Below are 21,856 nucleotides of genomic sequence, written 5' to 3'. Positions count from 1 at the left end.
ATACTGCATCTGCCATGTGTTTGCCCACTCACTCAACCTATCTAAATCATCTTGCAGCATCTTTGCATCCTCAACTCTCAATCCCACCTAGTTTTGTGTCGTCAGCATCCCCATCGACACCTGGGACTCCCTGGCCAAAGACCGCCGTAAGTGGAGGAAGAGCATCTGGGAGGGCGCTGAGCACAGAGTCTCGTCGCCGAGAGCCTGCAGAAAACAAGCAGCAGAAGGAGCGTGCAGCAAACCAGACTCCCTACCCACCCTTTCTTTCAATTGTCCCACCTGTGACAGAGACTAATTCCTATATTGGACTGTACAGCCACCTGAGTACTCAGTGGAAGCAAGGCTTCCTTGATTTTGAGGGACAGCCTATGATGGTGATTTAAATTTATTTACAATCTACTAACTGTAGAGATTGCTTTTAAAGTATCTTCATTGCAGACTAACTTTTGTGGTACTTTCGTGTGCCTATAGCCATACTATTTTGGTTTTTCAGTCATTGCAGGGAACAGTGAACAAATGTGAACATAAAGCACTTTTGCATGTATATCACTTCAGAAGTCAGTTTGTAACTAGTGCCTTTTAATAGGAAAGGATGATTCAGTAGTCAGTTTTCTACTATAAAACCTGCATATTACAAAAAAAAATTCAAATCTTTTTCAACGTGTCATCTGTGAGAACCATTGCAGAGTTTTATATTTTCATTTCTTCTCAGTTTCCCTGTAAGCATTGGTGTAATCCATATCACATACTGTTCTAATGACGGTTAGATGATAAACTCTTCGCTTTTGACAATTTCTTTGTAGATGAACGTTGTTCAACAAGCTGTGGTGTGTCACGATCCATGGGATGCTGATCAGGATCTTGTGCTGAGGTAGAAGCTGTTGCCTTCAATGTCTTCTTTATGTTTGCCACCTTAAAAATAAAAGTCACAACCATCAAAATTCATGTTATTCCTGAACATCAAACCAGGTCGCACAGGAGAGCATTTACGCCACTTCAGAAAAGCAAATTTAGCATCTTATTAGTAGAAAAGGTCCCACATGGCAGACTGGTCACAAAAGTAAAAGCCCATGGGATCCAAGGCAAAGTGGCAAGTTGGATTCAAAATTGGCTCAGAGGCAGGAACAAAGGGTAATGGTTGATGGGTGTTTTTGTGACTGGAAGGCTGTTTCTAGCGGCATTCTGCAGGGCTCAGTACTTGGTCCCTTCCTTTTTGTGGTATAGATCAATGATTTAGACATGTATGTAGGAGGTCTGATTAAGAAGTTTACAGACAATACAAAAATTGGCTGTGTAGTTGATAAGAAGACAGCTGTAGACTGCAGGAAGATATCAATGAACTGGTCAGGTGGACAGAACAGTGGCAAATAGAATTTATTCTGGAGAAGCGTGAGATAATGCATTTGGGGAGGGTTAACAAGCCAAGGGAATACACATTAACTGGTAGGATACTTAAGTGTAGAGGATCAAAGGGGCCTTGGAGTGCATATCCACAGATCCCTGAAGGTAGCAGGCCAGGTAGATAAGTGGTTAAGGCGGCATATGGAATACTTGCCTTTATTAGCTGTGGCACAGAATACAAGAGCGTTATGACAGAATTATATAAAACACTAGTTAGGCCACAGCGTGCAGTTCTGGTCACCACATTACAGGAAAGATGTGATTGCAGTCGAGACGGTACAGAGAAGATTTACATGGATGTTGCCCGGACTGGAGAATTTTACCTCTGAGGAAAGATTGGATTGGCTGGGCTTATTTTCTTTGGAACAGAAGAGGTTGAGGGGAGACCTTATTGAGGTGTATAAAATTATGAGGGGCCTAGATAGAGTGGACAGGAAGGACCTATTTCCCTTAGCAAAGGGGTCAACAACCAGGCGGCATAGATTTAAATTAATGGTAGGAGGTTTAGATGGGATTTTAGGGGAATCTTTCACCCAGAGGTGATTGAGGTGTGGAACTCACTACCTGAAAAGGGTGGTAGAGGCAGAAACCATCACCACATTTAAAAAGTACTTGGACATTCAGGTGAAGTGCCGTAACCTACAAGGCTACAGGCCTATAGCTGGAAAGTGGGATAAGGTGGGATAGCTCATGCCTGAGCTATCCCACCCCTCTGTTGTCCTACTATATTCCAAGTTAAGCTTATAATGTCCATCAGGAATAAAAGAAAAAAAATACTTGCATTTAAATAGCGTCTTTCACGACCATGACGCCTCAAAGCGCTTTACAGCCAATGAAGTACTTTCTGGAGTGTAGTCACTGTTGTAATGTAGGAACAGTGACTACACTTCAAAAAGTACTTCATTGATGATGATATTGTTACCATGAAGTGACTACATTAGATCACATGCAAGTTTGTTCCAGGTCCTACTCTGCACCAGTCACTTCTGAAAGTCAATGGATATTTTGGACTTTTGTTGGATACAATCAGACTTGTAAAACTTATGAGTTCCACTCAACCTGTATATCAGGTTATCTTTTGCCAAAGCAACAACCGTTGTTCTTTTGTGTAACAAAGTTAGGGACATCAAAATGGTGGTTATGTTACTGGACTAGTAATCCAGGACCTAGACTAATGATGAGAAGATGAGTGTTCAAATCTCACCGTGGTAGCTGGGGAATTCAAATTCAATTAAATAACTCTGGAATAAAAATCCAGTGCCAGTGATGGTGACCATGAAACTACTGGATTGTCATATAAACCCATTTGGTTCACTTATGTCCTTTAGGGAATCTGCCATCCTTATCTGATCTGGCCTACATGTGACTCCAGACCCACAGCAAAGTGGTTGACACTTAACTGCCTTCTGAAATGGCTAATAAGCCATGCAGTTGGAACAAATGTTTGTCCCACAGGGTCTGTGGCTCATATCGAATTGTTCAGCCATCAAAGAACTCACTTTGGGAGTGGAAGCAAGTCCTCCTCGATTCCGAGGGACTGCCTATGATGCAGCAAACAGCTACAGAAAACAATATTAAAATCGATGGGCCACCCGGCATTGATATCGGCACCACCTTCAGACATGACAATGGCATAGCCAGCCCAGTCAATCCTACAAAGTCCCCCTCACTAACATCTGGGGACTTGTGCCAAATTCAGGAGAACTATCCCACAGACCAGTCAAACATCACTATCCCTGGTTATATCCTGTCCTGCCGGCAGGACAGACCCACCTGAGGTGGCGACACAGTGGCATACAGTTGGGAGGGAGTGGCCCTAGGAGTCCTCAACATTGGACCCCATGAAGTTTCATGGCTTCAGGTCAAGCATGGGCAAGGATACCTCCTGCTGATTACCACCCACTGTCCTCCCTCAGCTGATGAATCTGTACTTCTCCATGTTGAGCACCACTTGGAAGAAGCACTGAGGGTAGCAAGGGCACAGAATGTACTTCAATGTCCATCACCAAGAGTGGCTCGGTAGCACCAATACTGACCGAGCTGGCAGAATCCTGAAGGACATAGCTGCCATACTGGGCCTGCAGCAGGTGGTGAGAGAACCGACACAAGCGAAAAACCTACTTGACCTCGTCCTCACCAATCTATCTGTTGCGGATCCAGCGGTCCATGACAGCATTAGTAGCAGTGACCACTGCACAGTCCTTGTGGAGATGAAATCCCTTCTTCACACTGGAGAGACCCTCCATCATGTTGTGTGGCACTACCACTGTGTTAAATGGGATAAATTAAGAACAGATCTAGCAGCTCAAAGCTGGGCATCCATGAGGCAATGTGACCCATCAGCAGCAGCAGAATTGTATCCATCACAATCTGTAGCTTCATGGTCTGGCATATCCCTCATCATCATTACCGTCAAGCCAGGGGACCAACCCTGGTTCAATGAAGATGCAGAAGAGCATGCCAGGATCAGCACCAGGTGCACCTAATAATGAGGTGCCAACCTGGGGAAGCTGCAACACAGGGCTACATGCATGCTAAACAGCAGAAGCAGCATGCTATAGACAGAGCTAAGCAATCAATGGATCAGATGAAAGCTCGGCAGTGCTGCCATATTCAGTCGTGAATGGTGGTGGACAATTAAATAACTAACGGGAGCAGGAGGCTCCATGAATATGCCCATCCTCAATGATGATGGAACCCAGCAGGCGAGTGCAAAAGATAAGGCTGAAGCATTTGCAATCATCTTCAGCCAGAAATGCCAAGTGGATAATCTGTATCGGCCTTCTCTAGAGGCCCCATAATCGCAGAAGCCAGTCTTCAGTTAACTTGAGCTGTGGGCCTGACAACATTCCAGCTGTTGTGCTGCAGAATTAGCCATGCCTCTAGCCAAGCTATTCCAGTATAACTCATCATCATAGGCAATTCCTCAAATCGAGGATGACTTGCTTCAACGTCAAAAAGTTTACAGATGTTTCAATGATGGACCTAATATTCCAGGTCCGAACTAAATCTTGAAGGGTGGAAGATGCCCGTGCCTGGATGTTAAAAAAAACGTGTGGTGACTGTTGCACACCAGCCACCACACGGGCTTGACAGAGCTAGGTCTTGGCCCAGTAGCAAGGATTAACCAAGACGACTGGAGACCAGCTCTGCTGCACGGACCTAGTGTGCTCACATATCACAGTGTGGGCTGGCCTGTGCTGCCCCGGGCCCTTGCCTCTTCTGGGCCCCGAACTCGTGCCTCTCCTGGGGTCCAATCACATCCCTCTACAATCTCTCTCCGCTCCTTCGCCCCGACTTCGCTGCTCCAGCAGTAGCTGTAGGTACTGCTGGAGCAGCGAGGTCCAGTATAACTACATCACTGGCATCTACCCGAAAATGTGGAAAACTACCCAGGTATGTCCTGTCCACAAAAAGCAGGACAAATGCAATCCGGCCAATTACTGCCTCATCAGTCTACGCAATCATCAGCAAAGAGATGGAAGATGCTGTCAACAGTGCTATCAAACGGCACTTACTCACCAATACTCATTTGGATTCTGCTAGGACCATTCAGCTCCAGACATCATTACAGCCATGGTCAAACATGGACAAAAGAGCTGAATTCCAGAGCTGAGGCGAGAGTGACTGCCCATGATATCAAGGCAGCATTTGACAGAGTGTGGCATCAAGGACCCCTAGTAAAATTTAAGTCAATGGGAACCAGGGGGGAAAAAATCTCCACTGGCTCGAGACACACCTAGCACAAAGGAAGATGGTTGTGGTTGTTGGAGTTCAATCATCTCAGCCCCAGGACATCACTGCAGGAGTTCCTCAGGCAGTGTCCTAGGCTCAACCTAGCTGCTTCATCAATGACCTTCCCTCAATCATAAGGTTAAAAATGGGGATGTTCGTTGATGATTGCAGAGTGTTCAGTTCCATTCGCAACTCCTCAGAAAATGAAGCAGTCCATGCCTGCATACAACAAGAACTGGACAACATTCAGGCTTGGGCTGATAAGGGGCACGCAAGTGCCAGGCAATAACTATCTCCAACAAGCGAGGGTCTAACTACCTCCCCCTTGACATTCAACGGCATTATCATTGCCGAATCTCCCACCATCAACATCCTGCGGGCCACTATTGACCAGAAACTTAACTGGATGAGCCACATAAATACTGTGGCAACAAGAGCAGGTCAGAGGCTGGGTATTCTGCAGCAAGTGTCTCACCTCCTGACTCCCCAAAGCATTTCCACTATCCACAAGGCACAAGCGAGAAGTGCGATTGAATACTCTGCACTTGCCTGGATGAGTGCAGCCCCAACAACACAAGAAGCTTGACACCATTCAGGATAATGCAGTCTGCTTGATTGGCACCCAATCCACCACCTTAAACAGACACTCCCTCCACCAATCGGCACAACGTAGCTGCAGTGTGTACCATCTATAAGATGCACTGCACCAACTTGCCAACGCTTCTTCGGCAGCAGCTCCCAAATCTGCGATCTCTACCACCTAAAAGGTCGAGGGCAGCAGACACATGGGTGCAACATCACCTGCAGGTTCCCCTCCAAGTTACACACCAGCCGGACTGGGACATATATCATTGTTCCTTCATTGTCACTGGGTCAAGCTCCTGGACCTCCCTCCCCGACAGCGCTGCGGGGTGCCTTCACCACGGGACGCTCGTGATCATCGTCATCCTCCTCCTCCTCCTCCTCCTCCTATGTGTAGAACAGGTTTCTTCAGTTCTACAAAAATCTTCACTTGCTCCATTCTACTTTAGTTTGGAGTACATTTTCACTGTGGAAACTTTGAAATCAGGCATCAGTGGCTGGACACGCCCCCTTTTGAAGAAAAAATTCTGTTCCAAAGTAGAACTGTTCTACCTGACTAGAACTGCAGAAAAAAAAATGTGGAGAATTGCAAATTCTAAGATAGTCCGTTCTCCACCAGTTGCTCCTAAAAATCAGGCGCAAATCATGTGGAAACTTGGGCCCAATGGGCCATAAATATAAGATTCCACCAGCTTGTCTATGTCCTCTTGAAGTCTATCACCATCCTCCTCACTGGCAGCCAACACAGTTCAATAATGCCAGGACAAGGGCATATATGACTGTGGTGGAATAAGATTCAACTGTGTATACTATCCACTATTTAGATTCAGGATACACTTACCCAGTTTCTCTAATTAAGTAGTTATCTGCACACCGATTCAAACAAAATTACACAAAACAACAGCAGTCCTGCAAAGTTAGCTGGGGTAACTAAAATGAGTATTATTAGAGGTGAGTGGGCAATAAAAAGTCAGATTCAAAATAGCAGCAAAAGGGATCATTCTATAGAAATATTTTACAAATTACTTGATTTTGAGAAGGCATTTGATACAGGTACACATTTGAGTTTTTTTTTAAATAAGAAATAAATTACAAATTCCTATCAAGAGATTCAATAGGTTCAGTACTGTCCATATTAAAGTAAACTGTACATGTTCTGTAGAAGGAGGATTGATGAGTCTAATATAGTCTTATCTTGTTTATCTTCATTACTTACCTCAGTTTCTACCTGCTGCTGAGTTTTTGCGTGGCCTTCCTTATACTGATTTACGCGGACGACTTGCTGCTCAATCCCCAGCAGAACTGCTTGACAACAATCGCACCTGTTAAGAAACCGGACAATTGTTGGCAATATGACCTTTTTCATGCAGCTGTCAGACAAATGCATTTCAAAAAATAACTGATGAATACATTTCCATAAACATGTGCTAATCCAGAACATAGTGCAATTACAGTACCTCAAGCTGTTCTATTTAGAAAACTGTCATAATTTTCATTTTTAAGTCACACAATTAAAATACTAATACACATTAAATAAAATGGCAATCCTCTCTATAATTGTAACATTATTTGACAGATAATTATCTTTCCATTAGTTTGCCATAGATCTTTGACACAGCTGTGTTTTTAAGCAACTGCTAGTGTGTATAACAAAAATATATTTCAAAAAGGCCCATTTGCTTATATCTTTGTAACGTCCCAATTTTCAAACAAGAAAGATTAATTTCCAGTATCTGCCAGCTTATGTTAAAAGTGCATAGATTACCTCCTTTCTGTTTAAGAAATGGCATTTGAAAATGATACAAGACAACACAAGTGTTGAACACATATTTCATGTTTTTATTTTAGAAAAGTTGAGTTTTAACTAGAAAAATACATAATATATTGCCTCTCAGTTAACTTTACTTTTTCATTATAAAAATTTCATGAAAAATGTGAAAGAGCTGAACACTGGGAGGAGATATATTTATACAACATTATTTGATTTTAGTGTAGCAAAACAGAGACGAAGTGCGAACTCTATATTCGGCACTCATTTCATTTTGCTTCATTTTTGAGAACCATAAACTTCCTGTACTCATCTTATGTGTACATGTGAAACAAACATCACGAATGAAGGCAAGTTTTCCATTTCTTTGTTTTATTAATATACTGACAGATTCTAAGGACTTTTGTGATTGTTCAATAACATTTTCCTGTTATATAATTATTACTGCAGAGAAAATTCCTAATTTCACAGAATAAAAAACACAATTACCATTCCTGGAGAGTTTTAACAATGTTACTGATGTCTTGCTTTTGGAGATCTCTGCCGATGCAAAAGTCAACCTCAAGAAGCTGATTTCGCTGATCAAGTTTGCCTTGTATTATATCTGTATAAATTGCTTCAATAATTAAATCCTCCAATTCTCTGAGATTTTTTATATCGAGATCTTTCAGAAGCATGGAATACGGAATGCACTGCAAAATTATAAAAGACTGGTTAACAAGTTCATTGCAATGACCAAAAAAATAATAATTTAACACATTTTTGATTCCTGATTTATAGATATCCCTACAAGATGGATAAATTCTGAAATCGTTATTTTTTCAATACAGAACCTAATATAAAAATACAATGAAGTGCTAAGAAGTCATTCCTTGCTTTCAATGTAATATTTCTATAACACCTTTTCAAAATTTCAAATAGGAAAAATATTTTGGTTTCACCTTTTCATTACTATTAACTATCAGCCAATATGAAATTATTATTGTTCTCATACAAACACAAAATTCAGTATCATACATTAACTACAGCTTTACAAGCATTAGTAGAAGGGCATTCTCTTGATGTAGAGTATAAGCTCATGTGTCATTCATATGTAATAGTGTCGTCAGGTAAGCAGTTCTACAAGAATAAGGTAGTCAAACAATTAAACTATGAACTTAGGGGAAACTCCTCTCTGACCATTTGTTTAAAATAGAATATTTGAGTATAGGTTCTCAAACAGGTGATTTATCTAGTGAAACCTATTCTTCCAGTTAGTTGACTTTTTCTACAATCCTTACTGAGCAAGAATATTTTTTTGAAAAAGAGACTATGCGGCAACAACAGTGATTGTACAAAACTGGCATATGTATGAACTGTAAAAGCAGAACACAAATGAGAAATTCAGAAGTTTAGAAGGAAAAGTGAACTTTGACAAAAATGGCAGGAACTTTAGATGTCTATTTAGAAACTTGAGCTTTACTGAGGATTTTGAGACATTTTATCAAAACCCTCTAGTGTTGGTGCTGTAAAACACTCAATGATAATACAAATTCTCAATTTTTAAGATAAAATTTGTCAAGGACGTTAGTGCTGGGGAACAGAATGCATTTTAGGCAGCCAGTTTTAGTATCAAGTACTCCTAGGTCAAGCACAGTCTGGTTAGATGTTAGTCTTCGAACTAAAGCACCCTCTATTCTTTCCCAACACTGTGCCTAAGTCCCGACTTTAGAAAAGTATTATAGCAACAGTTTTAAACTTTTCCCATCAACCATCCTGTGGGTTGAATTAATTGCCAATTCAGGGCAGTTTTGTGCTATCAGCCCAAAACGATTACGAATTGGATTAAAACTGGCCAACCCCATTTCATGTAGTGTCCAGACAGGAGTCAGAGGAGATTTTCATCCCATCAGTTTCAGCAGCATTTAAATCTACATCCTAGAGGTGAAAGGCTAATATGTACACCTGCAGCACCTAGTCCTCTGGAATATTCTCAATTTTGATAAACTGAAACAGTATATAACAATTAAACAAAAATGAGAGTTGAAACACTTCAACTGTACTAGTGTAAGAGATCTCCCACAAGTTAAAAAAAAAACTAGAGGACTAGCCATCTAAGACCTTTCTTATTGACCACCTAGCTGGTAGCTAGCTCAATATTGTAATGGTCGGAGGACATGTCCAGAGAAAGAGAAAGAGAGAAAAAGAGAAAGAGAAAGAGAAAAAAAAGAGAAAGAAAGGGGGGGGGGGGGGGGTGGGGAGAGAGAGGAGAGGGTGGGGGCTGTAGGAAGAGAGAGACACAAAAAAGTATAATCTTCTCAGCATGAGCAGCTGTTGCCAGTTAAACACAGCACACTTGGTTATAAACGGGCCATGTGTTTTGTTTTCTGGTTTTAAGGAACCTCCCAGGCATCTCTCCACAGGTCCAAGCCCTCCCAAGTATCCATAATGATTTTAACAATAATTTCAAATATTACTGCAGTGTAAAAATTAGCTATGGATTTTGGTGTAGTTTGTATTCACTTTCCATTGCAGTAATAGTACCAATTATAGAGTATAATTGCTGCCTAGGTTAAATAAAGAAAAAATAAGGCCTATATAAAGTAAACAATGCTCAGAAGTTCAATTGGGCTCTTACAAAAATGTTTTGGCAACAAAACTGAATCAGAACACAAAAAAACTACATGGCAATGCATCCAGGACACCTAGCATGTATGCACAAACAAAATCTTAAGTACCTTCATTCTTGCAGCCAAGCTTACTATGGTGAGATGTTTCAGCTTGTTCTTCTGAGCTAATGTTAATTCGGGTAGACTTCCCTTATTTGCTAAACAACAGAAAATATGTAATTCTAGAAAGAACCTTTAGAGTTAATTAAAGCAAGAATCATACACAGCCCAAATCTGATAAGTGCATAACCAGTTTGCCAAAGGTGGTTATGCCTGGATCAGGATTTCTTTAAATTCCCCCAAAGCTCATTTAATTATTCAAATCAATTTAAACAAACATTTATTTTATTCTAAAAATAGCAACACTCATCTTAAAAGATGGTCTGTTGTCCTTAGATAACTTTTGACAGTGAATTAATTATGTTTAGTGTGCAGACTACTATATAAATGAACACAGGAAAGATGATCGAGGATTGAGAAGCATTTATGCCTAAAACAGCAACTTGTAGAACCAGAGTGAACAGGAAGGGCTAATTACACAATTCTATTCTTGGTTCAGGTATGTTTTTAAATAAAACTGACTACATGTAGGTTTGTGCATGAATGTCAAGTTTGTGCTGGAACGTCAAAGAAATTCACAACTTAAATGAAAAAAGTAATGCACAATATTCTACAGATTTAAGTTAAGCAGTTTCCATAAAGTATCTGCACTTTGGCAATTATTCTTACAATAAGATGTGTAACTGGTGCTGCATGTGCAAAGTGTTCCTATCATCATGTGCAATATGCAATATATTCTAACTGGCATGAATCATCAGTTGCGTCATTTTGAGTGCCACTGGTATTTAGAAAATAAATGTCGATTTCAACATATATAGCATGAAAATCAAGTAAAAAAAAGATCTTTCATTTAAATTCCAGGATATGATAGCCTAATGGTTACAGTACTGGACTACCAACCCAATGATTGAGTGTGTTGGTAATTTGTGGGCTACATGTGATTCTTATTCCATAATACATGCTTGACTCTTAATGAATGCGCTTAGGGCAACTAGGGATGGGCAATAAATATTGCTGTATCAGTGTTACTCACATCCCAAAAACAAAAATAAAATCTACTCCTGATAACTTAAAATTGCATTTTTGCACTAAAAAATTGAATTATTCAATAATTTGAAACAAACAATGCAAGTAGCAATGAGGGAATTTAGTGCAAAAATTTGAATTCTCATAATGTGACTTAAAAGGTGTAGACTATATGTTATATTATGTCCTTAGGGCGTCTCAAAGCGCATCACGTCTAGTTAATTACATTTGAAATCATTTTATGTAGTATGTGAAAGACATTATCCTCCGCCACACAATTTTGGCCAGTATTTATAACAGTTTATTCTTCACAATAGTTCAACAGGGCAGAAAGGGCTAGGCTTTCTGCCTCCTGCTCCCCCACCCCCACCCCCCAATTTTTCAGTGGATCTGGGGTACATGGAAGTGGACAGCAACTTGTGGATATGCATCACTGCAGCTTTCCTCTGGCCAATTCTGGCAGCAGAAAATGCGCCAGCCTGCAAGACTTGCAAAATGAGGGAAGCATAGCCTCGACCATGTTTCTTGACACTTCTACTACAAGGGGGCTGGGTGCAGGAACTATCCGTTACACCCCAGGGCCAGCCGTATCCAGTATTCAGATACTGCCAGGGGCAAATTTAAATGTTTAATTACATTTTTGCACAGGCAGTGCAATGGATGCCTCTTTCTCCCTGCTACCCCCCCAGAACTACGCGACTCTTTGGCAAATGCCAGGAAGCCCACCTTCCACATGTAATGATCCTGGGACCAGAAACTACTGCAGACATCATCCTCTCAGAGAAGGAATGTGATGTGGGGCCATAAAGGAGACCTGGCCCTAGGGAGGATATCCAAGGGCTTTAATGTCCTCCCTAAGCTGAACAAAGAAGCCTTGCATTTGGAGATTCAAGCTCCCCAACAGCTCTTTTGGGAGTTTTGTGTTATCATAGAGTATTATTTAAGGGTTTCGTGATCGACTCCAATTGCTTTGCGGATGGTTGTGAAAGTCAGTGCCCATGAATTTTTTGACCTATTCCTATTTCCTGGAGCCAATTTCTGTTGCATCGGCCAGGAACCACGTTCACCTGATGAACTGCTGAAGGCGGCTTGCAGGCTCATCTATTTCCATGAAAATGTAGATAGCAGTAAAAGTACCGATAGAATTTTTTTTTTTTTTAAACATTGAAAAATAAAGGTGCCAGTCAATCTGATAGCATACATCAATCACTAAACATTCCTGGCTTGTAATGCCCTAACCTCTGTCCCTCTATTAGCACTTTAGTACAGCAGCCCTTGTGGCACGTCAATGGCTTCTCCAATTCACTTTCAACCAACACAAAATCTACATCATCAGTGCTAGTAAAGGGTCACATGCTGGTGATTGTACACTTTCTGAAGTACAGAAGCCTCATGTTTGATGCTGGTGCATGGGATAGTTGCACTGCTTATGTATATGTGGCTTGTGTTTCTGTGGGTTGTGCCATGTGCTTTTAGCTTCCTGATGGCCCAGGTTCATCTGTGTAGAGAATGAATATATATTAGGGGGATAACCAATATTATTTCAACATAAGTAATATTGTACATAATAAGCAGATAATATATGAGGCAATAAATACAATCAGTAGTATTAGTATTTTGTTGCTCAAGTATCAACATTTGGTTTGGTTAAGCTATTGCTGAAGACATTGCAGAGAAAGGAGAGGATACTTACCAAATGGAAAATTTCACTTGAGCATAAGTCATTCACTCCTGAAGACATTGCAAACCAAACAATTGGGAGGCACCCACTGCTTAGAAAGTTTGATATTTCTTACAGTATGTTCCAATTCATCATCATAGGCAGTCCCTCGGAATTGAGGAGGACTTGCTTCCACTCCCAAAGTGAGTTCTTTGATGGCTGAACAGTCCGATATGAGAGCCACAGACCCTGTTACAGGTGAACAGACATTAGTCGGGGGAAGGGCTCAGTAGGGCTGGTTTGCCGCACGCTCCTTCCGCTGCCTGCACCTGGCCTCTTCGTGCTCCTTGCATTGAGACTGAGAGCTCAACGCCCTCCTGGATGGACTTTCTCTACCTCGGGCGGTCTGCGGCCAGGGTCTCCCAGGTGTCAGTGGTGATGTCGCACTTTACGAGGGAGGCTTTGAGGATGTCCTTATAATGTTTCTGCTGTCCTCCTTTGGCTCGTTTACCATGAAGGAGCTCTGCATAAAGCATTTGCTTAGGGAGTCTCGTATCTGGCATGCATACTATTTGGCCTGCCCAGCGAAGCTGATTGAGTGTGGTCAGTGCTTCAATACTGGGGATGTTAGCCTGGTCGAGGACACTGATGTTGGTGTGCCTGTCCTCCCAGGGGATTTGCAGGATCTTGCGGAGACATCGTTGGTGATATATCTCCAGCGACTTGAGGTGCCTTCTGTACATCATCCATGCCTCAGATCCATACAGGAGGGCGGATATTACTACAGCCCTGTAGACCATGAGTTAGTTTGGTGGTAGATTTGAGGGCCTGGTCTTCAAACATTCTTTTCCGCAGGCGGCCAAAGGCTGCGCTGGTGCACTGGAGGCGATACTGAATCTCCGCATCAATGTCTAGCTTTGTTGATAAGAGGCTCTCGAGATATGGGAAATGGTCCATGTTGTCCAGGGCCGCGCCGTGGATCTTGATGATTGGAGGGCAGTGCTGTGCGACGATGACAGGCTGGTGAAGGACCTTTGTTTTACGGATGTTAAGCGGAAGGCCCATGCTTTCATATAACTCAGTGAATACACTGACTATATCCTGGAGTTCAGCCTCTGAATGTGCAGAGACGCAGGCATCGTCCGCATACTGCAGCTCAACGACAGAGGTTGGGGTGATCTTGGACCGGGCCTGGAGGCCGTGTAGGTTAAACAGCTTCCCACTGGTTCTGTAGTTTAATTCCACTCCAGCGGGGAGCTTGTTGATTGTGAGGTGGAGCATGGCGGCGAGGAAGATTGAGAAGAGGGGTGGGGGCGATAATGCAGCCCTGTTTGACCCCGGTCCGGACGTGGATTGGGTCTGTAATGGATCCGTTGGTAAGGATCACGGCCTGCATGTCATCGTGAAGCAGGCGAAGGATGTTGACAAACTTTTGGGAGCATCCAAAACAGAGAAGGACGCTCCATAGACCCTCACGATTTACAGTGTCAAAGACCTTTGTAAGATCGAAAAAGGCCATGTATAAGGGCTGGCGCTGCTCCCTGCAACTGGCGCGCTGGAAAGATCACGTCTGTTGTGCCCCGTAGGGGACGAAATCTGCATTGTGATTCCTCAGGGAGAAGACGACTGAGGAGAACTCGAGCGACAACTTTCCCAGTGGCTGAAAACAGGGAGATTCCCCTGTAGTTGCCGCAGCTGGACTTGTCCCCCTTTTTAAAAATGGTCACAATCACTGCATCTCTGAGATCTCCCGGCATGCTCTCCTCCCTTCAGATAAGAGAGATGAGGTCATGTATCCGCGCCAACAGTGTCTCTCCGCCATATTTTAGCACCTCAGCAGGGATTCCATTCGCACCCGTAGCCTTGTTATTCGTGAACTGTTTTATGGCTTTGTCAACCTTGTGCAACGTTGGAGTTTCACTGAGTTGGTGGCTGGTGGCATGCTGCGGGATGGAATCGAGAACACTCGAGTCAAAGGCAGAGTCTTGATTCCGATCTTCAAAGTGCTCCTTCCATCAGGCCCCGACAGCCTCGGTGTCCTTGATGAGCGTTTCCCCGTTCTTGGCCAGGAGTGGGGTGGGGCCTTGGGAGTTTGGACCGTGAGTGGCCTTGACTCCAGTGAAGAATCCTCGCATATCGTGGCTGTCGACCAGTTGTTGTATCTCCTGTGCTTTCTCCATCCACCACCTGTTCTTTAAGTCCCGGGTTTTTTGTTGGACCGGAGCCTTGGGCCGTCTGTAATGTTGTTTTGCAGCTCTCGAGTTGGGCTGTTGCTTAAGGCTCAGAAATGCTTTGTGCTTGCGATCTATTAGTTCTTCGATCTCCTGATCATTTTCATCAAACCAGTCCTGATGTTTTCTGGTTGAGTGACCAAGTGTCTCTTCACAGGCACTGGTTATAGAGGCCTGAAGGGCAGACCAAGCGCTGTGGGCATTCTGCATTTCAGGGTCGTCAAGGCATGCCAGATTGGCTGTGAGGCGCTGGCTGTATAGGACTCTCTTAGCTGGGTCTCTAAGTGCCCCGGCATTAACTTTTTTATGGAACTGCTTCTGCTGTCCCCTATGCTTTGGGGCAATGTTAATGTTGATGATGGATCGGATTAGGCGGTGGTCCTTCCAGCAGTCGTCATCTCTTGTCATAGTGCGGGTGATGCGCACATCCTTGCGATCCCTGGCTCGGACGATGACATAGTCAAGCAGGAGTGAGGGTGTTGCCACGATGCATTGTATTTGTCCCTCTGGCGGAACAAGGTGTTGGTAATGAAGACTTCATGTTCTAGACATTTTGTCAGAAGTAGGGTACCGCTGGAATTGGCTTTCCCTACCCCCTCTCTGCCAATCACACCTCCCTAGGAGGGTTGTATCTTTACCAACCCTGGCATTAAAATCACCCAGGAGGATCAATTTGTCGCCCGTGGGGACACAGGACCAAGGATGTCTCGAGGTTGGAATAAAAACCCTCTTTAGCCTCATGCGTTGCATCGAGTGTGGGGGCGTACGCACTAATGACTGTGGCGCATTGGTTCCGAGATAGGGTAATACGGAGAGTCAAGAGGTGTTCGTTGACCCCACAGGAGGAGTCTTTGAGGTGGTCGACCAGCTCATTCTTGACGGTAAAGCTGACTCCAGGAAGGCAGCGTTCTGCCTCTGGTTTCCCTTTCCAGAAGGTGATGTAACCTCCACCTTGTTCCTTCAGCTGGCCTTCCCCTGCCTGCCGGGTCTCGCTTAGGGCAGCGATATCAATGTCAAAACGTCTGTGTTCCTGGGCAACTATGGCAGTGCGATGTTCCGGCCTGTTGCTGTTGGGATTGTCCATGAGGGTCCTGACGTTCCAGGAAGATGCCTGTGCGTGAGTTCTTTTAACATGGGGTGGCCACTGCACACCGGCAACCACACGAGCTAAGCTGAATAAGGTCTTGGTCCAGTGGAAAGGGGGTCCAAGACACTGGAGACCAGGCACAGCTCGATAAGCCTAATTGCCTACGGCGAAGTGTTGGCCATACAGCATGTTCCAATTAGCACACTTCGAGTAGGCCTAAATCTATAGTGCAGGATATTATCAAGTTTGAAAAGAGAGAAGAGATAACTAGGTAAATCAGGAAGCAGCAACTAGGAAAAACCAAACCCAAGACTGCAGGAGAAAGGAAAAATCTTTGTTTGTCAATAGGTTACAAAAAGAAACAATATAAAAGCTCCAATTTCAAGAAAGAGAGGGCGAGAAAAAGGGAGCGAGTGAGGGCAAGAGAAAAGAGAAAAAAATGAAAGAAAAAGGCTTTTGGGGGGGGGGGGGGGGGGGGGGGAAGAAAGTTCCAGATTTCTACTCCCCTTGGTTCCTGATTTCACTCCAGAATGGCTTAGCTCTAATTTCAAGATTGTGCCCACCAGAAGACATAGGGGCCTGAAATGGGTCGCACCTTCTGCTCCTGAAGTATTTTTTCTACCGCTTTGCATGAGGTCACCTCTTTCGGTAAATTCAGCTCTTTGTTGTTTTTTTTGAAGCGGACCAGAAGTCAGTCATAATAGGGTGGAAGTGGGGCGGTAAGTACTCTAGAGGGGCAGTAGTGGAGGCGGGAGAGAGTCTCTGCCGCTGTCAATCAGCAGCGGAGTGGAGATGACGTCATGACGCGTGTGCGTCACCACGCTCTCCCCTTCACTTAAAGGGGAGAGCCTTCGGCATTTTGAAACTTCGGTCCACTGGGCTACCAGGGAAGGTTTCAGACGGGCCAGCAGTCTGGTACCCAAGAGGGGACCGAACTGGTACCCAAGAGGAGGCCGAACCCGGGGGCATAATTGTTGGCCAGACCTGACAGTTGACCGACAAAAAAAGACATGGCGGCCGCAGAAGTTACCTCCCCCTCCCCACCCCTCCCTTGAAGGGCCGCTGCACTGCCATGGATCAGAGACTGAAAGCAAGGTGCACCAACAGAAAAAGTTGTCGGGGGCACCGCGCAGCAGATTAAAGATTTTTGGAGGTAAATTTTACGGGAGGTGCGGGAGATCGGCTGCGGGTGCACCCTTTGATGATGCACTTAGGATGGTCGGCAGCAGCGGGGTAGAAGTGGGGACTGCCAGAAAATTCCCCGGACTGAATTTTACTGGCGTCGGCCATTCGACGGGAAGTCGGCGGCCGCTCAACTCCGCGGCTTTCTGGCGCTGAGACCTTTTTGGGAGCTGAATTTTGGCCCCACATTTTCTTCGTATCTACTCTAGGGAAACATTTTGTCCTTCTAAATACCTTAATTAGATCACCCATCAACCTTCTATATATCAGGCAATACAAGCCAAGTTTATACAAGCAGTTCTCATAATTTAAGCCCCGGTATCATTCAGATGAATCTGCACTGTACCTCCTCCAAAGCCAATATATCCTTCCCTGAGGTCCGGTGCCCAAAACTGTACACAGTACTACAGATGGGGTCTGACTAAGGCTCTGTACAACTGAAGCGTCACTTCCTCACTTTTAAATTCCAAGCGCCTGGAGATAAAGGCCAAAATTTCACTGGCTTTTTGATGACTATTTTGCACCTGTGTTCTAACTTTAAGCTGGATCCAAGTCAATGATATATATGGTCAAAAGCTGAGGTCCCAGTACAGTGGGGAACACCACTTGTCACAGCCCGCGAATAAGAGTATGCTTCTTTTATTCCTACTCTCTGTCTCCTATCTCCCAACCCATGTCGCAAGGTTACCTCCAATCCCATGCATTTTTATTTTTGCGAATAAACTTGTGTGTTTAACCGTATCAAATGCCTTCTGGAAGTCCATATAGAGAACATCCATAGACACTCCCTTATCCACCATGTTAGTGGCTCCCTCAGAAAATTTAACTAGATTAGTCAAGCATGATTTACGCTTCACAAATCCATGCAGTCTCTTTCTGATCAGCCACTCTGTCCCTGATGACAGATTCCAGTAACTTCCCCACAACTGATGTTGGATTGATTGGTCAGCAGTTACCTGGTTACTCTCTCCTGCCCTTCTTAAATAATACAAAAACATGCATTTATCTCAAATGCTTCACAGGAGTGTTATATATATAAAATTTGATACCGAGCCACATGAGATATTAGGACAGGTGACCAAAAAGGTAGGTTTTAAGGAGTGTTTTAAAAGAGGAGAAATAGAAAGGCAGAGATTTAAAGGAGGGAATTTCTGCTGGGACCTTGACAGATGAAGGCATGGCCACCAATAGTGGGACAAAGGAAATTGGGGATGCTCAAGAGGCCAGGATTGGAGGAACACAAGAGTTCTCGGAGGTTTGTAGGGGTAGAAGAGGTTAGAGAGATAGGGATGGATGAAGGTGAAGGATTTGAACATGAGAAGAAGCATTTTAAAATTAAGGCATTAGTGGATCAGGCACCAATATAGGTCAATGAGTATAGGCGTGGTGGGTGAACGGGACTTGGTGCGAGTTAGGATACAAGCAGCAGAGTTTTGGATGAGTTCAAGCTTAGAGGGTGGAAGATGAGAGACCGGCCAGTACAGCATTGAAATAGTAGAATTGGGAGTTAACAAAATAATGGAGTGATATTTGCAATTTTCCAATTCAACAACACAATTCCAAAATCATGAGCGTTTTCTTATATCCTATCAAACCATACATGATGCTAGTAAAGCCAACTCATGGATGGGAACAATATTCAACTCTTGGATAGACTTGGGCTACTTGAGCTTTATGCAGCGTTTAGTTGATGAACAAGAAAAATAAATACTTGGCACAAAAGAGGAAACCAATCTTTTTGGAAGTAACTTTAGCAATGGAGGAAATGTGGGAATTCCTTTGAGATTTGAAGAATTATCAAGGCCACAAATATCAGCAGATGAGGTACGACAAAAGGTTAAGTCAAAAGTGCAGCAGAGTGTCTTCGAAGTGTACATTTTCTTACTTCCTATTTTTGTTATTAAACTGTGATTATTCTAGCTGTGTGCTGAGTTGATGCCTTAACGTAATCACTAGCAGCAAGTTCAGATGATGTTTATCTAAAAATGCAACATTCCTGCTTCAACTGTAATTGCCCTAAAGTATCCTAATACCTGCAAGATTATAATATTGCACTAAACTTTCTCATCAGAACAGGACCATATCCTGCAATGTTCAGCTTAGACATTTGATATCATCATGTTGCTACAACTGTCGCATCACAACTCTAATAGTTTTCTTAGATGTAAAATCAATTAATTAGGATGTGATATCTACTATATTTGACATGGAACAAATACATTGGTATTTACTGTACAGTACACAATTGGTCAAAGGTGAATCAGCCATATATTGTTGAAGTGGCCCAACTCTGGACAGATCTGCAATTCATCTTTGAATATCTATTATTTTCTATTTAATGCTGAACATAGCTGGTAATAAAATCTAGATGTCCTTAGCTGCACAGATAGATAAGCATATTTACAGGAAATCAGAGCCAGGTTTGTCTAAGCTGGTCTTCCCAGAAGTGGCAAAATTATTTGAAGATCAAAATGGCCCAATTCAAAACTGACTAAAGAGACAGGAAATATGATGGTGAATATCCAGTGTAAAAAGAGTGCAAAATTAGGTTATTTTGAAATGAACATATACTATTACATAAAGCCACAGTGTAAGAAACAGAAAATATCACCTATCTTAAAAATATTGACATGACTTGGAGGAGTACTGTTAATATTTTGTACTCTTGCAATAAAATTAAACTGTTTCTTTTACTGTTCAAAGTACGTTCATACAGATGACTTTGAACGGCACCTTTAACAATATACCTAAATGGAACAAGTTATATAATTTGTTAAAATCAACTTTTCTGATGCAAAATTGAGGAATTGAGCAGAGGATGCATGTTCAAGAGTTTTTCCTAACCCTCCTATTCCTCAATTTATGTACTGAATTTACATAATGAAATTGCATTAGGTTCAGAGATCACCATGAGTGAAAGGAACAGAAGCTGCTGACTTCTACTCAAGATTAGACAGGAATTAAAAAGAGGATGCATGCCGAGATCTCTCCCTAACTCTCCTATTCCTTAAATTGCTTTAGGTTTAGAGGGCAATGTGAGTGAATGGTGATGGCTAATAATCTATTAATAGATAGAATGTTTTCCCCACCCACTTCTGGATTTAGTTTTCTAAAAGGCAAAGGGTAAAATCATAAATTACAGGTGCAAGAGTATTTTCAAAAGGCTATTTTAAAAAAGTGTTCACGCCAGTGCAATATGTATGGCTAGCAGAATTAATGCACTTCCACTAATTGCCATCGAGTTGCTACAGGAGGCTGTTGAACTTGAGAAACCGTTTAATAATGCATTATGCAGTACACAGCCTGGGGAAGAAATTTCAAGCCAGACATTCTGTAGCACAGTTGAGCTTGGCCCCAAAAAAATGAAAAAACCAAGGGCTTGGAGAAAGTGATGAGGAAAGGAATCTAGGAGCTGTAAGCAGGAAGCAGATAGATAATCAGGGTGGGAGCTCAATGGGCTGAAACTAGCCAACTCCTCTGGCATCCAGAATTGTATAGACAGACTTTGGAGAGGTTTACGTGAGTAGCCAGTTGTCATGATCCATGTGGAAACTAGCAATGTCGGTAGGGCTTAGGGCAAGGTCCAGCACAAGGAATATGAGAAGCTAAAAAGAAAGCTAAACAAGAACGTAAGCCTGGTGCTGATGAAAGGTCACCAACTTGAAACATTAATTCTGTTTCTCTTTCCACAGATGCTGTCTGACCTGCTGAGTGCTTTCCAGCATTTTGTGTTTTTATTTAAGCACCCAAGACTAGTATTCTAAGGAATACTACCCTGGGCCATGTTCTATGCCAGACAGGTAAAGGAAGATTAGGCAGCTAAAAAGAATGGATGGAGGGATTCTAGTTTGTGGACCAGTTTGACAATTATAGGCATTCCTGAAATCTTTGAAGCTCCACATGAACCAACCTGGCACCAAAAATAGATAAATTTGTGGGCGAGAGTTTAAATAAGTAAACTCAGGAATATGTTAGAGATTTAATTGAGAGTAGATGGGGAAGGGATTAAATGTAGTGAAGGGGAAACACTAAAATAGTAAACTTGGAAGGATACAGAATGTATTCTGGGTGGGCACGTAGTGGTCGAGTAGAATCACCACTGACTGAGCTGGATGCTCTTAAGGGCATAGCTGCCAGACTGGGCCTGCGGCAGGTAGTGAGGCAACAAACAGAAGGCAGTAACCTACTTGGACCTTGTTTTCCACCAACCTATACCTGTCTCAGGCACATCTGTCCATAGCACTTTCCATTGTGTTGCATGGCATTACTGCCAAGTTAACTGGGACAAACTATGGATCGATCTAGTAGTCCAAAACTGAGGCACTGTGGGTCATCATAAGCAGAACTGCATAGGAGCAGGAGTAGGCCATTCAGCCCCTCAACCCTGTTCTGCCATTCAATTAGATCATGGCTGATCTATATCTCAACTCTATTTACCCACCTTGGTTCCATATCCCTTATAACAAAATTCTACCA

The 21,856-nt window shown here is 43.0% G+C and overlaps 1 protein-coding gene across 2 annotated transcripts in view; it reads right to left on the bottom strand.

The window, feature by feature from the left end:
• Positions 1 to 550: 550 nt before the first annotated feature.
• Positions 551 to 21,856, bottom strand: part of LOC139265317 (COP9 signalosome complex subunit 7b-like) — a 38,250-nt gene continuing 16,944 nt past the window's right edge. The window contains exons 3-6 of one of the 2 annotated variants that reach the window (XM_070882287.1): positions 10,204 to 10,292; positions 7,976 to 8,178; positions 6,935 to 7,040; positions 551 to 912 (exon numbers count right to left, since the gene is read on the bottom strand). In XM_070882287.1, coding sequence (XP_070738388.1) covers positions 754 to 912; positions 6,935 to 7,040; positions 7,976 to 8,178; positions 10,204 to 10,292 — 557 coding nt within the window. In that variant the 3' untranslated portion in view covers positions 551 to 753. The remainder of the gene's footprint in view (positions 913 to 6,934; positions 7,041 to 7,975; positions 8,179 to 10,203; positions 10,293 to 21,856) is intronic. The other variant, XM_070882286.1, reaches the window with a different exon arrangement.

The sequence above is a fragment of the Pristiophorus japonicus genome, chromosome 6 (assembly GCF_044704955.1).
Source record: "Pristiophorus japonicus isolate sPriJap1 chromosome 6, sPriJap1.hap1, whole genome shotgun sequence".
NCBI lineage: Eukaryota > Metazoa > Chordata > Chondrichthyes > Pristiophoridae > Pristiophorus > Pristiophorus japonicus.
The sequence above is the reverse complement of the archived record's forward strand: the minus strand, read 5'-3'. Positions and strand labels throughout refer to the sequence as shown.